The following is a 23,426-nucleotide window of genomic DNA, read 5'->3' on the forward strand; positions in this document are numbered from 1 at the left end:
GTCGAGCCTGCTCCGCCATTTAATTAGATCCTGGCTGATCATCCAAATTCAGTACCCTGTCCCTGCTTTCTCCCCATATCCCTTGATCCCTTTAGCCTTAAGAAATAAATCTAACTCCTTCTTGAATATATTTAATGAATTGGCCTCAACTGCCTTTTGTCGTAGAGAATTCCACAGGTTCACCACTCTCTGGGTGAAGAAATTCCTCCTCATCTCTGTCCTAAATGGCTTACCCTTTATCTTTAGACTGTGACCCCTGGTTCTGGACTCCCCTGCCATCGGGAACATCCTTCCTGCATCTAGTCTGTCTAGTCCTGTTAGAATTTTATAAGTTTCAATGAGATCCCCTCTCATTCTTCTAAACTCCAGCGAATATAAGCCCAATCGACCCAATCTCTCCTCATATGTCATTCCTGCCATCCCAGGTATCAGTCTGGTGAATCTTCGCTGCACTCCCTCCATAGCAAGAACATCCTTCCTCAGATAAGGTGACCAAAACTGCACACAATACTCAAGGTGTGTTCTCACCAAGGCCCTGTACAACTGCAGCAAGACATCCTTGATGCTGTACTCGAAACTTCTCACTATGAAGGCCAACATACCATTTGCCGCCTTAACCGCCTGCTGCATGATTACCTTCAGCGACTGGTGCACAAGGACACCTTGGTCTCGTTGCACTTCCCCTTCTCCCAATCTATTGCCATTCAGATAATCTGCCTTCCTGTTTTTGCCACCAAAGTGGATAACCTCGCATTTATCCACATTATACTGCATCTGCCATGCATCTGCCCAATTCCCCAACCTGTCCAAATCATACTGGAGTTTCTCTGCATCCTCCTCACAGCACACACGCCCACCCAGCTTTGTGTCGTCTGCAAACTTGGAGATATTACATCTAGTTCCCTCGTCTAGATCATCATGAATATATATTGTGAATAACTGGGGTCCTGGCACCGATCCCTGCGGTACCCCACTAGTCACTGCCTGCCACTCGGAAAAAGACCCGTTTATTCCAACTCTTTGCTTCCTGTCTGCCAACCAGGTCTCTAGGAGGTGGGTGGGCATATTGGTGGAATATTATCAAGTGGAGGCTTTTCCACAAATAATAAAACCTCCAAGAAGCTCTTTTTGATCCTATGGATTATCAATTTGTTTAATGGGAGGCTCAAAACTAGAATAAGCATTGCAACTGAATCCCTTCAGAGATGTGATCAAATATTCCAGATGCATCTGAAGAGAACTAGTGCTGCATACAAAAAGTTGTTATTAATGGACTTGTATTTTTTTTTGGACTAGATATCAAAACTGGACAGCTGTCTATTGACCCTTTTTCAACTCAAAGGATGCAGAAGGGTAGGGAAGCCAAGGAAGTAAGGCTTCCATCAAATAGAGTATGATTCATTAAGTCAGCTTTTCAAGTCCCTGAGGGTAGTGTAGTATTTAAGATTCCATGTGTACTTCTGGATACAGTTTATATATTGTGTGATACTGCTGCACTCGGAGGTTAATACAAGGCATTCATTTTTCCTCTTAAACTGGTTAGCTCTCAGCTTTGTTCCAACTGTCGGAAGTCTATTGTTTGAGTTGTTCAGTAATTCTTTCCCTTTGGGTTGTACATATTACGTACAGGAAGTTCAGAGGCAGTGGGCTGGACGGTAAATCCTTTCTAATTGCTACCCTGAGATTTCTTTGGGGGAGGGGATGAAAAGGAAAGGGCTCCATTCAGTTCCTGCAGTGGTACACTAGCAATGCACAATACTTTACATTGCCTTACAATGCCATGATGAAATTAAAAGGTGAGGGACGCAAGGAGATGGGTGGGCATATTAGTGAATATTATAAGTAGGGGCTCTTCCACAAAGAATAAAAGCTCCAAGAAGCTCTTTTTGATCCTGTGGATTATCAATTTGTTTCAAGGGATTTTCAAACTAGAATACTGCCACCACCGCCCCCCCCCCCCCCCACCACCCAATTACTGCTCTTCAAAAACAGTCTTAAAAATAGATTAGTTTTAACATTTTTTAATTCTTGGATCCTACAATACCAGGATAAATGATCTTACTGTCATAGGCTGACTACTGTATGCAGTTACTGTAACAATATTGTTAATGCTTTTATCAATTTGTTTTGATTTTTTAATTCCTTTTATTTGACTTTTATTTTGTGCACCCCTTCAAGAGAATTGGAGCAATTAATTCATTTTTCCTATCTATTTTAGGAGGGGTGGGGGAGTTGATTCACTCTGAAATACTACCCCACCCCCTCCCAATTAGTGCTTTTCAAAAACGATCTTTAAAATAAATTAGTTTTAACATGTTTTCTACCTTGAAGTTAATTCTGTGGTTAATGAAAAGCAATCCCACAGATACTTGTCTCATTAAATTTTCAGGCAGAATCGATCCGATTGGGTGATCTATTCCGCAGGTCTGTATTTGGCTGAGTCAATCTACAGTAGATACAATCCTTTGCAATGAAGGTTTTACACCAGATTGCCGTCCAGTATGTTTTAGCTGTTGTCACCCAGGATATTGCGGTCATCCAACATGTCCAATCTGGTGTTGTTCAAGTATACTTCCAGTTTCTGGTTATGTGGTCCTTAAGTTTCTTGATAAACCTTGGCCTAGAAATTCAGTAGGCCTAGCGCCCCATTTGGGGCGCTGGAGGGCCTAGCGCCGGAGTTATGCCAGTTTAAAAATTCCTGGGCCCTGGAATCGGCGGTAGACCGGTAGCGCTGCGCCGGCACCGATGACGTCATCGGTGTGCGCAGCGTCCCGGTTGCCATGCCGACGGGCCCCAGCGCCGAAATTCAGTTGTGGCCGCCTCGCCCGTGGCAGCCGCAACTAAGACTCTGGCAACAGAGTCTTACACGGACTTTGCGCCGGCGCATAAAGGTGGGAGCGGCGGCCGGCCGCTTTCCCGCGGCCGCCGCACTGCCCGCACCTCCCTCCCCGGACTCCCCCTCCCCCCCCCCCCCCCCCCCCCCCCCCCCCCCGCGGAAACAGATGCTTCTCGGCTGCGAGCCCGGCACTTCCCCGAGGTGCCGGGCTCATTTTTGTGGCGATTTTACCGGCCAGCGGGCGAGTGCAGGCAGCTCCTCCTTAACTGAAGGAGGAGGCCTGCACTTCCCGAGCCTGCCGCAACCGCATCGGGCGCCGGAATAGCGCCGCAATGAGGCGCGTAGCACCAGTTTTCAGGCGCAAACACCCTTCAGTAGCGCCGGCAGCCGTTTGGGCGCGGCGCTACTGAATTTTTTGGCGCGCGCAGGGGGGACTTAGCGCCGGCGCTAACTTTCCGGCGCTAAAGCCCTGGCGCGGCGCCAACTGAATTTCTAGGCCCTTGACTTTATCATCTAAGTAATGAGTCAGAAAGGCATACAAACGCAGGCCCATGCTAATCTGCAAGTCTAGCACACAATGATAAAAATTTGCTGCAGAGGACATAACTACCTGTTCAGCGTGGTGATAGCTGTTTTTTAAGGCTGACTAACTAATACTTTTTCCAAGTTGGAGACATAACATGGTGGGTCTTCATGCAGGCTGCTCTGCGACTAGCAAGAAGGGAATATATTATACCTTTGCACTCCCATTTTTCCTTTGCCCCATTTATTCAACAGAGGAAATCAAGTATCTTGCCTCAAAAACTGAAGCAACCATGTACCTCTTTCACTCATAGGAAGGGTCACGCTACCTTAATTTATTTCAGCGCAATTTACGTTCCAGTCCCTCTTGTTCTCTACATTTGTATTTAAATGGTTATGCTGGAACAGTCTGTCACTATGCTGTACTCAAATTCGAACTTGTTGCTTCAACTTTGAGGGATTTTCTTTCATCAGACTCTTGGGGGTTTGTCTCATCAGGATCTGGCTTCCTTTTTGATGTTTGCAAGTTGGAAACTAGCCATTAGAGCTAATAAATTTCAGATTTAAAGTCCCTTCTCTAGTCATGTGATCATCTGACCTCATTTAACATTCAGGCAAAAATAAAGCCATTTTCTGGTTGGGGGAGGGGGGGTGCAAAACAGCCAAATGAAAAATGGCTCCTGTACCATTTTAGGAATTATTAACGGGGGGATTTGGCTCATTTGTGTGCACTTTAAGTTATCATTTTTCCTGGTCCTTATCTGGTTTGCTGTAATGACTTGTGGTGGAAGGAAACAAGTTTTAGTGATAACTGCAGCCGCTACACGTGAGTTAACCACTGGAAAAGGAAATTAGGTTCCCAGCTGGCCTTCGCTCTCTCTTGAAACATTCTGCCATTATTACGGTACAGTATGTCAGTTATTAAGGTCTTTAGCACGCGAACAATTGCAACACCCAAATGAAATTTTCAAAAAGCTGTTTAAATTGGCTAGAACTGTAGTTTGAAGCTGTCAAAAGCAAGTATTCCTTCTCACACTAAGTTTTTTTTAAAAAGCCTCTTCCATTCAAGGTATTTATCAAAGACAGTCTGACCACTTGCCATGAAATTGGCACTCATCCAGTACTGTAGTTATCTTTGGTGAAGAAATCCGTTCTCTGACGACGCAGTGTTAATATTTTTATATTCCAAAAATCTCTCATTTCCAAAGTTGAGAGATGCTCCCACAATTGGAGTTCAAAGTGAAAACTCTGGAACCAGAACTAAAGAAGTTGAGTGAAATCATAGAAAATGAGAATGCATTAGTCACCATTATAATATTAGGCTCTTTTCTTGGCTTGAAACTTGAAAATGCATGTACTCAAAACTTTATTAACGCATTTTTTCTCCCCCGTCCCCCCCCCAACCCAGTCTTCGACCTTTAGATATAGAATTTATGAGGCATCTGAGCAAAGTGGTAAACATTGTCACTGTCATTGCAAAAGCAGACACGCTAACACTGGAAGAGAGGGACCTCTTCAAGGAAAAGGTAAGCTAATTATATTTCAGCAACCATTTCAAACTAAATAATGCCATCTATATGGCACACTGCCATTTTCATTTTCTTCTCATTTCCTGCTGAAGTGATTTCTGTTGCCTGAAGGAAAAGTGTTAAAAAAAAAACAATCGGCTCTTTTTTTTGGAATGGTGTCTGCAGGCAGGGAGGTTAAATGGAATCTTGGGACTTTTTTGGGCAGTTGCCGATTGTTATTTTCTGAGTTTAAATGCAGTGGCCTGAGCTATGTCCAGCTGTAGAGTACAAGCTGTGCTTCTACATTGACACTTGTGGACCTAAATGGAGAATATGAGCAGTGTTTAACCAGGCGGAACATGTTACATTCAGTCATGTTTACGTTTTTGTACTCCACTCAAAATCTGAAAGATTTTCCTTTCATTTTCAGCTCTGTGTGACTTGAGTCTTTTAAGTTGTTCAAAATTAAAGTTGCTGGTTCCTGTGGCTTAGTTGTTAAATGTATAATCCAGCGTGGGATTGAACCATACAGATTAGGAAGATTCCAAGTGTTGATCCCTACTTTATGCTGAGTTATCTGAATACAACCTTGATGATGATGATAGAGGTGCTACAGTTGGCTTTGGCCTTCTTGGGCTATGGAGGAGCAAATTAGCCCTGGCATTCACTCCTGGATGCTTTCTAACGATTAGAAAGTGCACGTATGCATAGGCTCGGCTATGATGGTCGAGTAACCTTCCTATGCTTAGGCCTGGGTTTTCCATTGGGTTGTTGTGGCAGTGTAAGTGAAGCCTGCTCACTTTTGCCTGCCCCCCTGAGATAGCCCCCTGATCCCGTTCACAGACTGATGACAGTACTGGAGGTTGGCCCACACGCCTCTGCTTGGGGAGTCATGCCGGTCTGGAGCTGGAAATGGGCAGTCGCAGACCCTGTCGGCAACAAGAAGTGGGCCAGCCTGCTGCCTGCCAAATAAATTCAAAAGTATCTGGAGAATCTCCATCTTTCCTGAGGGGTTTGTGCAGCACCACGCTCTCTGGAGCAATTGCATAGGCACCTCTCCAAGGTGAGCCGAGTGCTCCCTTGCCCAATTCTGAATGCCGGACACGAGGACCAAATAGGCAGTCCCAGGGTCTGTCATTCTTGCAGGCTGTATTTTTTCCTCTTCAGTATTTTGTTCACATGTGCCCCACGTGGGTGGGGTGGCTGGAGCTGCCCATGTCACAGCTGAGCCATGAAATGCAGTGGGGAGATGGGCACGCGCATCAGAGTTGCTTTTTTTGCCTCTACCTACCGTGGATCTGCCATTAAGTTTGTGGAGAGGGAGGCGGATAGCCTAGTCCTTGCTGTCCAAACTCTCAGTGAATGATAGTCAATTAGACGAGTTACTGGAGAGGAGCTGACTCGCACTGAACTGTACCTCAGAATGAGTCCGTGCCATTTGATGGCCCAGAGAAATTGGAGGAATAATGTAATAAAAATGATTTAAAAATTATATGAGGCTAATTTGATTTAATTTAAGTCAAACGGTAAATACTCCATTAAGTTTTTCAGGTATGTTTTATCTTGAATTTCCCCCTCCTATGTAGGTCCCTTTCTGTTTCTCATCCACAATGCATCATTCTTTGACTAACAAGGTCAGCAAGTGCCTGCCCTGAGAAGATTACAGAGCAATTTTCCTAAACCCCAAGAACAGTCCAGATTTACTGGAGCAATTTAGGCTTGCATTTCTTCCCTTCCTGTATAAAAAAATTATGTCCCTTTGCTTGTACACATAATCTAACAATCTGTCTGAGATCATGTGGTGGAACTGTACAAAATAGTATTCTGGGTTATCTCCCAGACTGTGATCAATGGGGTTTGGTGGTTAGTAGCTGTTGTTGCTCTAAGTGGTGACGCAATGGATTGGAACTCCAACATGTCTTTTCCAAGATGGATTGGACATGAATTTGGCCTCTGTACAGAGCCAATAATCTATATCTTTCACTGTCTTCAAAATTGGACTTGCAAAGTTTTCAAATGGACACGACATAACAATGAGTGCCATCAAAATATATCCTCGCTAATAGATCCTTCGTATAAATCCTACAAATTTGGATCAGTTTCATTTTTTTTTTAAAGGGCTAAAACCTCATACTCTATAGTTCTAACTAAAAACATACTGGAAAATGCTATGCTAACAGGATGTTTACTGGCTGTATTTTGTATACGCTTAGCAACAACTCCCTGTGCCAAACACTCCAAATAACACAAGTATAAATTGCAGCAGAATTGAAGCCCTTCACTTATTAGGAAAAAAATGTAGATTTAACACGCAATGAGATCATAAAATATTTTCTACAGACTTTTTAATGATGTGACTTTTTAAATTTTGAAATCATCTTCTAATTTAATCTATGTAAGTTAACAAATAAAACTGTGCCAGTTTGTAAAACGATTTACTTGCTGACTTATTCAAAAATATTAAATGGCATTAAACCTCTCCACCTCTCTACGTCCCTTCCTTAAGATGCTCCTGTAAAACCTACCTCTTTTTGACCAAGCTTTTGGTCACCTGTCCTAATATCTCCTTGTATAGCTCGATGTTAAATTTTGTTTCATAATTGCTCCTGTGAAGCGCCTTGCGACTTTTTACTACGTTAAAGGCGCTCTATAAATGCAATTTGTTGATTTGCACCTTTGAGCTAACAGTGCTAAACTGGGATAATCTGGTAGAAATTCATGCAGCAGCATATTGTACCACCAAATTTCTTATTCCTTTTAATAAAAAAAAGTTGAAAACCAGGTGCAAGCAATAAAGCAAGACCAGTTCTTAGTACAATAATTATTTCCAATATTGGCCTGCAATGATAGCATTAGAGAGTCTTTTGGCTTTGGCACTGGTACTGGAGGTGCAATGTGAAGATGATGCCAGAGGCTACAGGGATGGCTGGCAAGAAAAACTTTCACTGATGCAGGTGGGGAGTGTTGTTGGAAGGCTGAAGTTGAGCATTTTTGGAGTGGAATAGAAGGAGCTTTACTCTGAATCTGGTAGTGTTGTAAGGTACCAGGAAATGTACGATGATGATATTGCTGATTTAAAATAAAGTAAACAAAGCGTCCCATTCATGTACCTTCAGTATCACAAATCTCCACCATATTAACTGTGTTGTAAATATTTGCAAATGATGCAGAAATTAGATTCATGGAGGATAACTGCAACAGGACTGCACAGATTATAATCAACTGCACTACTATAGAGTGGCAGCACTTTCAAAGTTGGAATTCTGAAACCAAGTCCTTTAGACCAGCGGTTCTCAAACTTTTTTTGGTTGAAGGACCCCTTTTCAAATGGGTTAGTAATCACGGACACCCCCCCCCCCCCCCAATCTAAAATGTAATTATAAGGCCACAGGTATTCAGTAATGCCAACCCCACCATCTCATAAATCAAGAGACAAACTCTTAAAAATCAAGATATTTGGGTACAGAAATCATGGGTTGCTATTTTTTTCCCCCAAACTTAAACAAATATAGATTGACACAAAAGCAAAATACTGTGGATGCTGCAAATCTGAAATAAAAACAGAAAATGCTGGAAATACGGTTAATAGTTCAGGTCAATGACCCTTTGTCAGAACTGGAAAAAGCTGGAGATGGAACAGGTTTTTAAGCAAGGGGAGGGGAAGGGGGAGGAAAGAACAAAAGGGAAGGTCTGTGATAGGGTGGAATCAGGAAAGATTAAGAGACAAAAGGGATGATGGTGCAAGGCAAAAGCAGATGGTAATGGGACAAGTTAAGAAACAAAAGATGGCTCTAGATGAAGTGTAAATGGCACTGGCAGAATAAAAGACAGCTGCCATGTGAGAGAGAAAAAAAGATAGGGGCCAAGGTTATGGTCTGAAATTGTTGAACTCTATTACGATAGCAAAATACTGCAGATGTTGGAAATCCGAAATAACAACAGAAAATGCTGGAAAAACTCAGCAAGTCAGGCAACATCCGTGGAGAGAAATTTGAGTTGACGTTTCGGGTTTGACCCTTCTTCAAAACTGGAGAGAAAAGGAACTGGATCGAAGGCAGGGCTGCTTTGCGGAACACCTCCGTTCAGTCCGTAAGGGTGACCCCGAGCTTCCGGTCGCCTGTCATTTCAATTCACCGCTCCATTCCCACTCGGACCTCACCGTCCTTGGCCTCTTGTACTGTTCCACGGAAGCTCAACGTAAACTCGAGGAACAGCACCTCATCTTCCGATTAGGCACTCTGCAGCCTTCCGGTCTCAATACCGAGTTCAACAATTTCAGATCATAACCTCGGCCCCTATTTCATTTTCACTTATATTTTTCCACTCCTTTCCTTTCCCCCCCCCCCCCCTTTCCTGTTGTTTCTCTCTCACACCTGGCAGCTATCTTTTGCCCTGCCAGTACACTTTACACCTAATCACAGCCTATTACCATCTCGTCTAGCTTCTAATCTCTTTTACTTCTTTTGGTTCTTTTATTCTTTTGTCCGATCGCAGCCCTGCCTTCGATCTAGTTCCTTTTCTCTCCAGTTTTGAAGAAGGGTCAAACCCGAAACGTCAACTCAAATTTCTCTCCACGGATGTTGCCTGACTTGCTGAGTTTTTCCAGCATTTTCTGTTGTTATTGTTGAACTCTATGTTGAGTCCAGAAAGCTGTAAAGTGCCTAATCGAAAGATGAGGTGCTGTTCCTCGAGCTTACGTTGGGCTTCATTGGAACAGTGTAAGAGGCCAAGAACGGTGAGGTCTGAGTGGGAGTGGAGCAGAGAATTAAAGTGACAGGCGACCGGAAGCTCAGGGTCACCCTTACGGACTGAACGGAGGTGTTCTGCAAAGCAGTCACCCAATCTGCGTTTGGTCTCCCCAATGTAGAGGAGACTGCATCGTGAGCAGCGAATACAGTATACTAAATTACAAGAAGTACAAGTAAATCACTGTTTCACCTGGAAGGAGCGTTTGGGGCCCTGGACAGTGGGAAGGGAGGAGGTAAAAGGGCATGTGTTGCATCTCCTGCACTTGCACGGGAAGGTGCCGGACGAAGGGGAAGGGGTGTTGGGGCTGATAGAGGAGTGGACCAGGGTGTTGCGGAGGGAGCGGTCCCTTCAGAATGCTGAAAAGGGAGGTGAGGGGAACAAGTGTTTGGTGGTGGGATCACGCTGGAGATGGCGGAGGATGATCCGTTGAATGTGAATGCTGTTGGGGTGAAAGGTGAGGACAAGGGGAACCCTATCGTGGTTCTGGGAGGGAGGGGAAGGGGTGAGAGCAGAAGTGCGGGAAATAGAACAGACACGGTCAAGGGCCATGTCAACCACAGTAGAGGGGAATCCTCGGTTGAGGAAAAAGGAAGACATGTCGGAAGCACTGGTATGGAAGGTGGCATCGTCAGAGCAGAAGTGGCAGAGATGGAGAAACTGGGAGAATGGAATAGAGTCCTTACAGGAGGTGGAGTGGGAGGATGTGTAGTCGAGGTAGCTGTGGGAGTCAGTAGGCTTGTAGTGAACGTTTGTCAATAACCTATCCCCAGAGATGGAGACAGAGAAGTCGAGGAAGGGAAGAGTCGGAGATGGACCATGTAAAGGTGAGGGAAGGGTGGAAATTAGAAACAAAGTGTATGAAATGTTCTAGTTCGGGACGAAAGCAGGAAACGGCACGAATACATTTATCAATGTACTGGAAAAAGAGGTGAGGGAGGGAACCCGAGTAGGACTGGAACAAAGAATGTTCCACATATCCCACGAAAAGGCAGGCATAGCTAGGACCCATGTGGATTCCCATAGCAACACCTTTAATTTGGAGGAAGTGAGTGGAGTCAAAGGAGAGTTCAGCCAGGCGGAGGAGGGTGGTGGTGGATGGGGACTGGTTTTGCCTTGCCCCATCATCCCTTTTGTCTCTTAATCTCTCCTGCCTTCCATCCTATCACAGACCTTCCCTTTTGCTCTTTCCTTCCCTCCCCACTTTCCCTGCCCCTACACTTGCTTAAAAACCCGTTCCATCTCCAGCTTTTTCCAGTTCTGACGAAGGGTCATTGACCTGACATGTTAACTCTGTTTCTCTCTCCACAGATGCTGCCTGACTTGCTGAGTATTTCCAGCATTTTCTGTTTTTATTTCAATATAGATTGACAATTAGTTTATAAACCTCATTAGTGGCTCTCTTGAGCCACTCCTCTCCCGGACTCATGTCTCCTTGCCTGGCCCTGTTCAGCCGCTCTGCTCTGCTCCTGGCCTGGCCTGGCCCTCTTCAGCCACTCCACTCTGCTCCTGGTCTCATTTCACCTCGCCCTCTTCAGTCACTTCGCTCTGCTCCCAGCCTTGTCTCGCTTCACCTCGCCCTCTTCAGCCATGCCACTCCGCTCTGCTCCCAGCCTTGTCTCGCTTCACCTCGCCCTCTTCAGCCATGCCACTCCGCTCTGCTCCCAGCCTCGCCTCGCCTTGCCTCGCCCTCTTCAGCTGCACCGCTCCACTCCTGGCCTCGTCTCGTCTACATTTTCAAGTAATTTACTTGCACGCTACCAATGCTCTTGAAGCTACCGAGTACTGCGAAGTCCTGGGCAAGGGCCTCCCATGGAAGACTAACTGCTGTTCCCTTTCCAGATCACTAGCAGCTGTAAAGTCCCTGGATGCAAGACATCAGTTTAAAGTTTAAATTAACCAATCCGAGGTGTACTTTCTGGTCACGTGTGGCAGTTTGAACATGGCCCCACCAGCTTTCCCGTGCCCTGTGAGCTTATTTTGTGGACCCCATGGGATGTCTTTGTGGACCCCATGGGATGTCTCCATGGACCCCTAGAAAAACTGCTCTCGATTGTGTGCTCCATGTGTGAGCTGGCACTATTAGTTACACCCTGGGTTCAACTGGATGTACAAGAACTAGGTTATTGCACACAACGCCAGGCCACAGATTTCATCAGGATGGTTGTCAGTACTTTTGTTTTAAATACAGGAAACTTTGTGATATCCGGGACCGGCGTGTTGCCGATTTATCAAAACTGCCGGACATACAAAGTTAATGTTGAAGCATACGGAGGTTTTCATCTCCGTATCTGACAGCAAACACTGTTGCTTAGCAACAGCTTCTAAAGAGTCTCTCTAGCTGAAGCTGTTGCTATAGCAACAGACCTTGCAGTGCCTGACTGGGGAAAAAAAAAAGAACAAGAACTAAAAAAAACTTATAGAAAACGGCTCCTGATTTTTGCCGTTAGATCGAGTATTCCGGACATACAACCTCCGGATAAACCAAAGTTTCCTGTAGCCCAACTGCAGCATAAAATATGAGCCAGAACTAGATGAACCAAATCAAATAATCAGTAGGCTTAAAATGAAGCCATTCGGTACACCTTTCCTAAGATTGGAAGTAACTAACTTGGGTAGGAGTTGCTGCTGCTTCAACATTGATCCAGTTTTTGTTACTACTGAAATGTATTTGACACTTCAATTTTTTTTTTTTGCTGAGATATTTCTGCTTGCTGTTGAACAAAACTGCAAAGCCATATGTTGCCCTGAGAGAAATTTGAGTTGGGAAACATGAACCATTTTTTACAGCTCCCCAGTGACAGTTGTGGAAACAGATGGCATGAACTGTTGACATGTAATGATCAATAACTTTGCTCTGTAAGCAATTTAGAAGTCAAATTGAACTACTTTTATTGCAACTCGTTTCTTTTTTTTTGGTTGACATTTTCAATAAGCCATAAATCCTGATGCCCAATGATCAGCTGGAGCTGAAATGTTCAAACTGGGGCCTATGGTCCTGATCCAGCCTGTGGGTGTGGGTTATCCAGCTCGCCAAGCCCCAGTTCCCTCGCTGCATCATTAACTGGAGTGGCCCAGGGTAGAATTTGCAATTAGTTTTTTCTTTAAAAAAAAATATTGCATATTTTCATTAGCTTGTATCTTGGGGTGAGGAGTGGTGCTGGTTTGCGACTTGGGAGAGTTTAAGGGTGTGTGCGAGGGCGACTAGCCAGTTATTTAGGGAATTTTTGAAGGTGTTTTTTTCTGTGGTTTATTTTTGTTGCAGTGCCTGGTGATGTGTTTGTATTGAAAATGTGCTGCTTTCAGGTGTTGAGGCCTCTGCAGGTTACCTTAAGACTCCCTGCTCACCAAGTCACAGGACATTAACTCAGGCTTTTCATTCCAGTGTTTTAATTGATTGAACTAGATGGTCTTGGCTGTTTAGTTGCCGCCACTATAAAAATTCTAATGTGTAATTCTTGCACAATAGGTTTTCTTGGGAGGGGAAGAAAATTCACCATTTTGTTTTGTCATCTCATTGTTAACTTATTACCTGTGACATGAAATGTGCCATTACTGTTTTTTTCACCCTTTTTTGGTATCTGATTTCCTCTGGAACTTTCCTTTGGTACAATATGAACTGTAGAATGCTATTCAGAAGGCGCCTTGAGCAACATTTGTTTGTGACGAGTTCCCACAACTCCGAGTTGAGTTATGGATCAAAAAACGCTGTTTTCTCTCAATAAGAGAACCATTTTTCACAACCCAAGGTCCCTTTGCACCAATCAAAGAGTGACATTTGTCAATCATCAGCCTCCTATTTATAATTCCAAAACTACAGCTAGAAGTAAGCTCGATTTGTAGCAGCCAGTGCTTCCTTGAGAGTTGCCATTTCCAGCATGATCCCCAACATGGACAATTTGGTTGAATCCAAGAACCATTTATTTCATAATTACCTCGCATTAGTTATAGGGTATCTTGTTGCAGATGAAAGGAAAATAACTGATTTTGTTCATGTTTAGTTTTAGCATCTTTTGTCATATGCTAATTATTGTTATCTTCAGTACGGGAGAATGTTGCGAGAATGTGATGTTCGTGTTTCAATTGTTTTCCATGCATTCCCAGGCTCCATGATCACTATCTGAGAATCCCATAAAGGGAAAATGTTTGGGCAACCTTATTTAAAGATGCATCAAATCAATGTTGTTAATTGGCAAAGGTGTCATAAAGTATACGTGCCAACAAGGCATGAGATACTGAATTAACCTTTGACCTCAGCAAAACCAGCAGTACAATTTGTATGATACTAACCTTTTTTAAGCTTAAAATGGGGTTTCTAATCATCCATGTAAATGTTGCTGTTAGGAATATTGTTGTATCCGTGTGTTAATGGAGACACGAAATGCAGGAGTTGGTTTAACAGGTGTTTACTGAACAAAGTCTGGAGGTGAACTAAAAGATACAAGACACTATACAGGCTTATATACCCGAGTGGTCACTACCGGTATTACAGTACACAGGGGCTCTTAAAGGTACATACACTACAATTCCTCCCCTTTTAGATAATTAGTACATAACATTTTAAGTAATCATTAATTAACATGTTTACAAGAACAATAATCTACACATTTGCTGCAGTTAATCAATTATAAGTCAGTCTCTCCTGGAGGCTTCCTGACTCGGTCCGGATAACGCCTCGGTGGTGTAGTAGTTTTTGGTGGTGTAGTAGGTTCTTTTGGCAAGGTCGATTCGGCTTGAATGCCAGTGTCGGGTTCATCTGGTTCCAGTATCACCGGATCGGAGGTAGATACTATGGGTATCTCTGCTTCATCATTAGGCGTATAGAGTTGTGTAGGTTGTCCCTTTTCGGATGACTCTATGATCTGGTCAGCATGACGCCTTATTATGCTTTCTCCAATGTCCACGGTATACATCAGCGGTCCTAGTCGTGTGCAAATAGTTCTAGGCTGCCATTTCTCGGTACGGTAGTCCCGGGCCAAAACTTGTTGACCTATCTGGAAGGTTCTAGTTGGCCTTTCACTCATGCCTTGAAATTGCCGGTTCTCTACGTCCCTTCTGATGTTTGGCTTGATCAAATCCAGCCGGCATCTTAGTCTTCTGTTGAAAAACATCATGGCGGGAGTTTGGTTTGTAACCACATGTGTTGCATTCCTGTACGCAAACAAGAAGTTATCTACCTTATGTTGTAGATTTATGTCTTCATTACCCATGGCCTTTATGGCCTTCTTGAAGGTCTGGACAAATCTTTCAGCTAATCCATTGGTGGCGAGATGGTATGGGGCGGACGTGTAGTGCTTAACCCCATTGTTTTTTAAGAACTTCCTGAATTCTTCGGACACAAATTGCGGTCCATTATCAGAACAGATCTGTTCAGGCAGCCCATTCCTGGCAAATATGGTCCCCAATACTGTGATGGTTTTTTCCGTGGTGGTGGAGGACATCTTTATTACCTCTGGCCACTTGGAGTGTGCATCAACCGCGATTAAGAACATTGAGTCCATAAATGGACCAGCAAAGTCGATGTGTACCCTTTGCCATGGAGATGAGGGCCACTCCCATGGATGTAGAGGGGCTTGTGGTGGGGCGTTTTGGACCTTCTGGCATCCTAGACAGCTCTTGGTCATTTCTTCGATGTCTCCATCGATACCTGGCCACCACACAAACGCTCTGGCTAGGTTCTTCATTTTCACTCCACCCAGATGCCCCTCGTGAAGCTCCTTTAGCACTTTATCCTGGAGTTTGGGTGGAATCACCACTCTGGATCCACACATCAAGGTTCCTCGGCACACCGACAGCTGTTCTCTTCTTTGCGAGAATGCTGGCAACAGTGGTTCGCCATGTGCTGGCCATCCCTTCACCGTTAAATCGTAGACTCGTGAGAGAGTCGGGTCATTTCTCGTTTCCTTTTCAATGGTAGAATTTGTTACTGGTAGACATTCCACTATGGCTGAGTGGAACATCTCCACTGGGTCCACTGTAGGTGCCTCTTCTACCGTTGGCAACGGTAGGCGCGATAACCCATCAGCATTCCCATGCTGTTTTGATCCTTTGCATTCTATGTCATATTGGTGTGCCCCTTGGAAAAGGGACCACCTCTGTAGCCTTTGCGCTGTCATAATGGGAACGCCCTTTTTAGGGTTGAATATGGAGACGAGGGGTTGATGGTCAGTCAACAAGGTAAATTTTTGTCCGTGTAGGTAATGGTTGAATTTCTTCACTCCCCATACCAGGCTGAGTGCTTCCCTGTCGATCTGGGCATAGTTACGCTCAGCTGAGTTCAATGAGCGTGACGCAAAAGCTATCAGCCGCTCCGAGCCATCAGGGAATCTATGCGATAATACCGCTCCTACGCCGTAAGGGGATGCATCGCACGCCAGTCTGATTGGCAGTGATGGGTTGTAATGAGCCAACACTTCCTTGGACGTGATCAAGCCTTTGCATTTATGGAAGGCACGTTTACAGTCTTCGCTCCATTTCCAAATTACTCCTGTTTGTAGCAGTGCGTTAAGAGGGTGCAGAACAGTTGACAAGTTCGGTAAAAATTTATGATAGTAATTTATCAATCCCAGGAACGAACTTAATTGTGAGACATTTTCAGGTGCTGGGGCTTTTATGACCGCTTCAATTTTTTCAGGTGACTTATGCAACCCTTCTTCGTTAATTATATGGCCACAATATGATATTTGTTTCTGGAAAAATTCGCACTTGGGGCGATTTGCTCGTAGGCCCCGTTCTCTCAGCCTAGTGAGCACCTGCTCCAAATTGGCAAGGTGCTCGTTGTTGTTTTCTCCTGTTACAAGGATGTCATCTAGGTAGCATTGAATCCCCGGAATCCCTTGCAGGACTTGCTCCATAGCTCTTTGCCAGATAGCTGGAGCTGATGCTACTCCGAAAACCAGTCGATTGTACTGGTACAGGCCTTTGTGTGTGTTTATCGTGAGATACTTTTTAGAGGCCTCCTCAACCTCCATCTGTAGATATGCCTGTGCCAAGTCAATTTTGGTGAAACATTTCCCTCCGGATAGTGAGGCGAAAATATCTTCTATCCTCGGAAGAGGATACTGTACCGTGTGAAGGACCGGGTTTACAGTCACCTTGAAGTCCCCACAGATGCGAATTTTTCTCTGTTCTTCAGATTTATCATTATTCAATGTTTTCTTCATGACCGGGACGATGGGTGTTGCCCACTCGCTCCAATCTACCTTGGATAACACGCCTGCCTTTTCCAAATTCTCCAGCTCTGCCTCGACTGCTGGACGAATTGCGTATGGCACCGGCCTTGCCTTAAAAAACTTGGGAATTGCTGCATCTTCCACTTTTATTGAGGCGGTGACGCCTTTCAAGGTTCCTAGTTCCTGTTGAAACACTTCTTTGGCGTTGGCCAAGATGTCTTTTAATCGATCAGGTATGACGTCATCATTTTTTTTCCTACTGGTCACCGTCAGTGCCTGAATGGAGTGCCAGTCTAACCGTATCTTCCTGATCCATTCACGTCCCAACAACGGTGGACCACCATCTTGCAGAACGTATAAATACAACTTCTGTATTTCCTTGCCGTTGTATACAACAGGCACCCTTATTTTCCCTCTGGGGTATACTTTTTGCCCCGTATATGTCTTCAAGATAATGGATGTGTCTTTCAAAGGTATATGCGGAAATAGCCGCTCGTAATCCCGTCGACTTATGACGGTCAGAGCTGATCCTGTATCTAGCTCCATTTTAACTGGGGACCCCGCTATCGTGAGGGTAACCCAAATGGTCTGGTAATCTTCTTTGGCAATTACATTATGTAATTTGAGACAGCTTAGTCTCTTGTTTCCGGAGTCGCTATCGCTCTTCTGGTCTTCGGAGCTACTGTCCGTCATCATTTGTACCTTTCTGTACTTTTCCTTATTGATTTTTTTTTCTGTCAGTGGATTTTTTGTTTCCAGATCGGCATACACGTGCCATGTGTCCCATCTTTCCGCATTGCCTGCATGCTTTGTCCTTGAACCAGCAGTCCCTCTGGTCATGGGTGGATCTGCCACAGCGATAACATCTCTCTCAACCCCGTGTCATTTCATGGGTGCCGAAGTCCTGTGGCTTTTGCTGTATCTCTGCAGCTCCTCTTGCTGCTGCTTCGTATGATACAGCCACATTGAAAGCCTTGTCCAGTGTCAAATCTTTCTCAGAAAGTAGCCTTTTCTGTGTTTCTTCACTTAGGAGACCGCAGACGAATTTGTCTCGTAGAGAATCTGCCAGTCCTGCCCCGAATTGGCAGTGCTTTGACAGCTTTCTTAATTCGGTGAGGTAATCAGCGTTACTTTCATTCTTGTGCTGATTCCTCCTGAAGAATTTGAATCGTTCCGCTATCAGCAGCGGTGTTGGGTTTAAGTGCTCCTGTAGGGTATCAACAATCTCCTTAAAATTCTTGTCCATCGCTTTGGCTGGAGTGATTAAGTTTCGTAACAGCCCGTATGTCCTTGCGCCCATCAGATTTAGAAGTACCGATGCCTTTTTATCATCCTCTACTTCATTCGCTGTGCAATATACCTCCACTCTTTTTCCACATATGTGGTCCAATCCTCTATATCACTATCGAAAGCAGTAATATTGCCAGTCTTCGGCATCCTGAAAATCAAAAATGGCACCTCCCGCGCTTTCCTTTCTTCTCTGCCGAGAAAAAAATGGCGCCTCCCGTGCTTTCCCGCCACTGTCGCTGCTGACAACGCTGTTCTCTGCGGTTTTTATTTACACAGATACTGTATTTTTAATAGTTGGAGACTCATTCCCGCCGGACTCTCTGGGTCTTTTCCCTCCCTCTGCTTGGTCCGAACGCCGACCTGCTTTGCAGCGACGGCCGTCTCCCGAGTGCTCCACCCTCCTTCTCTGTTTGCCTCTGCCTTCCGACTCGCTGCTCGGCCCCGCTGCAGAGCCACCCGATCGAGCCCCAGCCCGCCGCCCAGGAAGGATTAGTGCAGTACCTGCCACCAGCCCGGCTAGCTGGTGAAACCACAGTTTTTTTTTCTTCAACCTTCGTCTGAGGAATCGATCTCCTTGAGGTGCTGCCGAATTGCAGGTAAGTCCGTTTCCAATTCAGCGCCACTGTTGTATCCGTGTGTTAATGGAGACACGGAATGCAGGAGTTGGTTTAACAGGTGTTTACTGAACAAAGTCTGGAGGTGAACTAAAAGATACAAGACACTATACAGGCTTATATCCCCGAGTGGTCACTACCGGTATTACAGTACACAGAGGCTCTTAAAGGTACATACACTACAAATACCTCTAATTGTGGATGACTGGTGCTTGTACTGAGAGCAGGACAAATAACTTTGTCATGTCAGGTGGCTATGCCTGTCTGATTTTGACCACAGCAGCTGCACATTACTGATATTTCCTACAGGAAAAGCTTTCAGATTTAGAGGGGGGAGTAAACCACACCATGATTGCATGGAGAAAAAGTTGGATAAGAAATACATTTTAAACAATCTTTGCCTTAAGAAGAAATCAGGAGGACAACTTCCTCTCTGCATAGGTAATGCTGCGTAAAATGTAGCGAGGAATTTAAATCTATCTGGTTAATTTCTGGCAATGCTGTACTCAAGGCATTGAGAGTAAATGCTCTCTTCAGGGATTAGAGAGCAGGAGATAATTGGGCCAGGGTGCATAGTTGTAATTCAGCCTCCCATTTTAAAAGTCTTGCATTCTGTCCTTATTTTATATAATACTAATGATTTTATATTATTCCCAGTAAATCTCATGTGACATTGCACATGGGATGGGTCATTTGCAACTTCACCACCTGACCTGGCAGAGTGGATTATCCACTTGTTGTAGAACCCGTCCGATTTACATTCTCTTGAAATCAATAGAATGAAAACTGGACAGTTTCTAGAAATGACAGAAGCTGAGGAAAACCGTGTAAAACTTGGAAGTTGCTACAGTGCCGCCACTGGTGGGAGGGTGTTGTTGCAGCACGACAAGTTTACAAGGGACGTTTTCTGCATAAGGATGTAGGGATTTATAATGGAAAGATTGACACACGGGTACAAAAACGTGACAAGAGGAAGTAAGGAAATGTGTGCAGATGGAAAGGCGAAGAGTGAATAGCTCCTGCCCCAATCAACTTCAAAATTGATGTATACAAGAGCTGTGACTGATACCCAAACTTTGCAAAGCAGCAAGGACCTTCAAAATGTATCTGGAAATTAACATCAAAAGAAGTGGAGAGGTGAAAGTAAGCAAGATAAAAATGCACTTGCAAGACAACAGGCTTTAAAAAAAAAAATCATAATTAATCTGCGCAGTGACTGGTTGAAGCACGATCAAGGGTTAATTTTTTTTGCAGATCAGAAGTGACCTTCAGAAACATGACATTGATGTGTATCCTCAAAGACAATTTGATGAAGATGCAGAGGATCGACTAATAAATGACAAAATTAGAGTAAGTGGAATCTTTTTCTTAACGTCCAAATTCATATAACCTTGTGTGTTGTTAGTTGGTTTGATTGCACTAGGATGAGGGTGAGTGTGAGGGGTGGGTAGTGAGATGGGGAAGTGATAATGTAGATAGAGAGGGATGGGTGGAGGTGCAAGGTATGTTGGTGTGAGTAAGGATGTGCAGGAGTAGGGTAGGGAAGGCAGAGTGATAGGGATGTGATGAGTGGCACAGCAGGATGAGGCTGAGTGTGGCTTTGCAGTAAAGTTTCAAGATCTACTGAGACCATTGAAAGGTTTGCACCACTGAAGTCTGGTCCTCCTTACGACATCCCTGCTTGTGTCCTCCTGTGCATTGTGCAACCAGGCTGCGTTGGTCTCCTGGGGAGGTCTCTTCCGCCCATTGGAAGGGAAGAGGGCCTCCCTGCGTGCTGTGACTCCCTCCGGAGGGAGTCATCAGAGAGCCTGGGTGCAGTCATGTACCTCTGTGCAGTGCTTGTCAGTACCTCAATGCTGTAGAACACTGACAGCACAACTGTCAAAATCAATTTGCGCATGGTCCCTTTAAGGAAACCGACTGACGCATCATCAAATGACGTCATCAGACCCGCTTCCTTCAATTGGCTGGGAAACTCGCAGGGCGGGCTTAACAAGCCCAATCAGGGGAAAATCATTTTGGACAGCGGGCTGGAGCCAGCATCGAGGTTGAGACCTGCCACAGACGTCGCCCGCCACGGACCCACCGAGGTTGGTAAAATGCAGCCCCTTGTTTCTGATGGGCTGAAAATTGGTTACAAATGCTGAAATTTTGGTATGCAAATAGAATCGTAAACAGATTAGACTCCATGCTATTGGATTTAAGAAAAATTTGAGCAAATATCTTGATTCTCTATAGTCACTAATGATAATTTGATCAGATCTTGTTATGATTTGGTATTGTTTTGAGAAAGATGGCAATCATTCTTGCACTACATGAGCACTAAGTGAAGATTATACACTTTTTAGGTCCCATTGAGGTTTAGATTGGGATGCGTTGTCCCCGGGCATGAAATTTAGCAGTGGGACAACTATGCCCAATCTGTCCTGGCATTCGGTCCACTGCTAAATTTGTTGGGCCTATTTTTTAGGTGTCTTGGACAGCCACCTTAAACAGGCATAATGTAAACGAGGGGCCTCATGTCAGTGCGAAGGACTCCTTGATGAAAATAGTTTAGGAAGAATTGAGCCAGCATTGGGCCTGACCGGCTCAGAATTCCTCGGTGGCCCCTGACAACACCAGATCTACAGTAAAATCAGTGGGGAGACTCTTCATACAAAAATTGTACAGTAACTGGTAAGTTTGAAAAGGTAGCCACAATCGATGTTGAAGAGCAATAGAGACAAAAGAACTCTTAACCAGTAAGGCCTTATGGGATCAGTTATGGGCTCAGTGAGGAGAGTAAACATGCCATAATGTTGTAGGTTTGTTAGGAAATGGACCATATTAAGAAAAAAGAAAAAGCAAACTTACATTTGTACAGAAACTGTCCTAAAGGCCATAGGTTTCATATGTTACTTTCCTATTTATTCAGGAAATGGTGCCTTTTGCAGTGGTTGGAAGTAACCTCGAGTACCAGGTAAATGGAAGGAGGATCCTTGGCAGAAAAACAAAGTGGGGAACTATTGAAGGTAATTCAGAGGATGATCACAATTAGACTCTAGTTACAGAATAGAATCATAAAACATTACAGCACAGAAACAGACCATTAAAGCCATCGTCTGTGCCAATGTGTTTCTCCATATGAGGCATTTAATTTATTCCCACTCTCTTGCTGTCTACACATATCCTTTACTATTCCATTAAGCAAATGTCTAGTTCCCTTTTAAAATAACTTATGGATTCTGCTTCAACATATTTGTGGCAGCATATTCCAGATGCTAACCACCCTTGGGAAAATATTTTTTTCGTAAACTCCCCTAGTTTTTATGATCCTCTTAAATTACTATTTACCTTTTCATAGCCCTTTATAATTTTGAAGACCTCTATCTGATCGTTGTATAATCATTTCGTAATTGTGGGCTGAAAAATCTCTAATTTAAGTCTCCGTTTATAATTGTAACCTTTAAGCCTGTTAACATCCTAGTGAGTCTATGTACCTTTTCCATTGCTTTTATAACCTTGTTATACAGTAATGGGATTCCCAAAACGGTACGCAGGACTCCATCTGTGGCCTAACTTTAAGGTTTTGCAACAAGTTTCACATTACCTACTTGCTTTTGTATTCTATTTCTCCAAGTACAAAATCAAGTATTGCATTTGACTTTCTGGCCTTGTCTTATTTTGCCGCAACCTTTAATGTCCTGTGTAGCTGCACACACTGGTTCGTCTGCTCCAATTAAAATGTTACTATCCAAGATATGTTTCATTTAGTTATTCTTAATTTCAAAATGGATTACTTCACAATTTTCTACATTGAACTACATCTGCCCACCCTGCTAACCTAGGTATGTGCTCCTGTCGTCTTTCAGAATCCTTGTCAACTTTTGCCTTGCACTCAATTTGGTGCCAGCAGCAAAATCCAATACGGTTTCCTCAAATGCTGAGTTCAGAACGTTTATGTTTCAAATAAATAAGACTCATCTCATTGTAGACAATATTCACTACATGCTTCCAGTCTAAGAAACTTGCTTTTATCACTGCCCTCTGTTCCCTGCCCTCTGTTTCCTGCCCTCTAACCATCTCCCTGTTCAAGGGGCCCAATCCATCTTAATTCCATGTACCATTATCTTTGTCATAACTCTTAAGTGGTATTGTACTAAATGCTTTCTGAAAATCTATGAACCACATCCACTGCATTTCCTTTATCTATTATTTGTTATCTTCAAAGAATTCTATAAGGTTGGTCAATCCTGACCTGTCCTCTAGTAATCCATGCTGACTGGTCTTGACTAACTCATGTTTTCTCCAAGTGCACTGTAATTTCATCCTGTATTATGGGCTCTGGTAATTTCCTAACAATTGAAGGAAGACAAACTAGCCTGTAACTTCCTGTGCAATCCCTGTGTCCTTTTTCTGGGGGAGTTGTATTTGCCATCCTCCAGTCCCCTGGTTCAACTTTCCTTTCCAAAGAACATTGGAAAATGATGATCAGAGCCTCCACTATTTCTTCCAGCTTTCCTTAGCATCCTGGGATATAAAGGAGCAGGTCCTGATGATCTTTTCACCTTAAGTTTGAGTAACTTCTTTAGCATATTTGTCTTTGAAGAGTACTTTCAACTAGCTGTTCTACATCCACATCTTGCTCCACGAACCTGTGGTATTGTTAATGATTTACCACCCCTGAGTTACTATCCTTGCGTATGTGAGAGGTATACAGTAGTTGATCCCTGTCGGAGGGCTTTAGATCCCTAAGAGT

At 44.0% G+C, this 23,426-nt stretch overlaps 1 protein-coding gene across 4 annotated transcripts in view; it reads left to right on the forward strand.

The window, feature by feature from the left end:
- LOC147102756 (neuronal-specific septin-3-like) overlaps positions 1-23,426 on the forward strand; it is a 299,156-nt gene that overhangs the window by 263,919 nt on the left and 11,811 nt on the right. For all 4 annotated transcript variants that reach the window (XM_085963518.1, XM_085963521.1, XM_085963520.1 and 1 more), the window contains 3 exons: positions 4,767-4,884; positions 19,943-20,038; positions 21,603-21,699. In XM_085963518.1, the coding sequence (XP_085819644.1) occupies positions 4,767-4,884; positions 19,943-20,038; positions 21,603-21,699 (311 nt within the window). The remainder of the gene's footprint in view (positions 1-4,766; positions 4,885-19,942; positions 20,039-21,602; positions 21,700-23,426) is intronic.

Source organism: Somniosus microcephalus, chromosome 21 (assembly GCF_052327205.1).
Source record: "Somniosus microcephalus isolate GS21.2 chromosome 21, FLI_Smic_1.0, whole genome shotgun sequence".
NCBI classification, from domain to species: domain Eukaryota; kingdom Metazoa; phylum Chordata; class Chondrichthyes; order Squaliformes; family Somniosidae; genus Somniosus; species Somniosus microcephalus.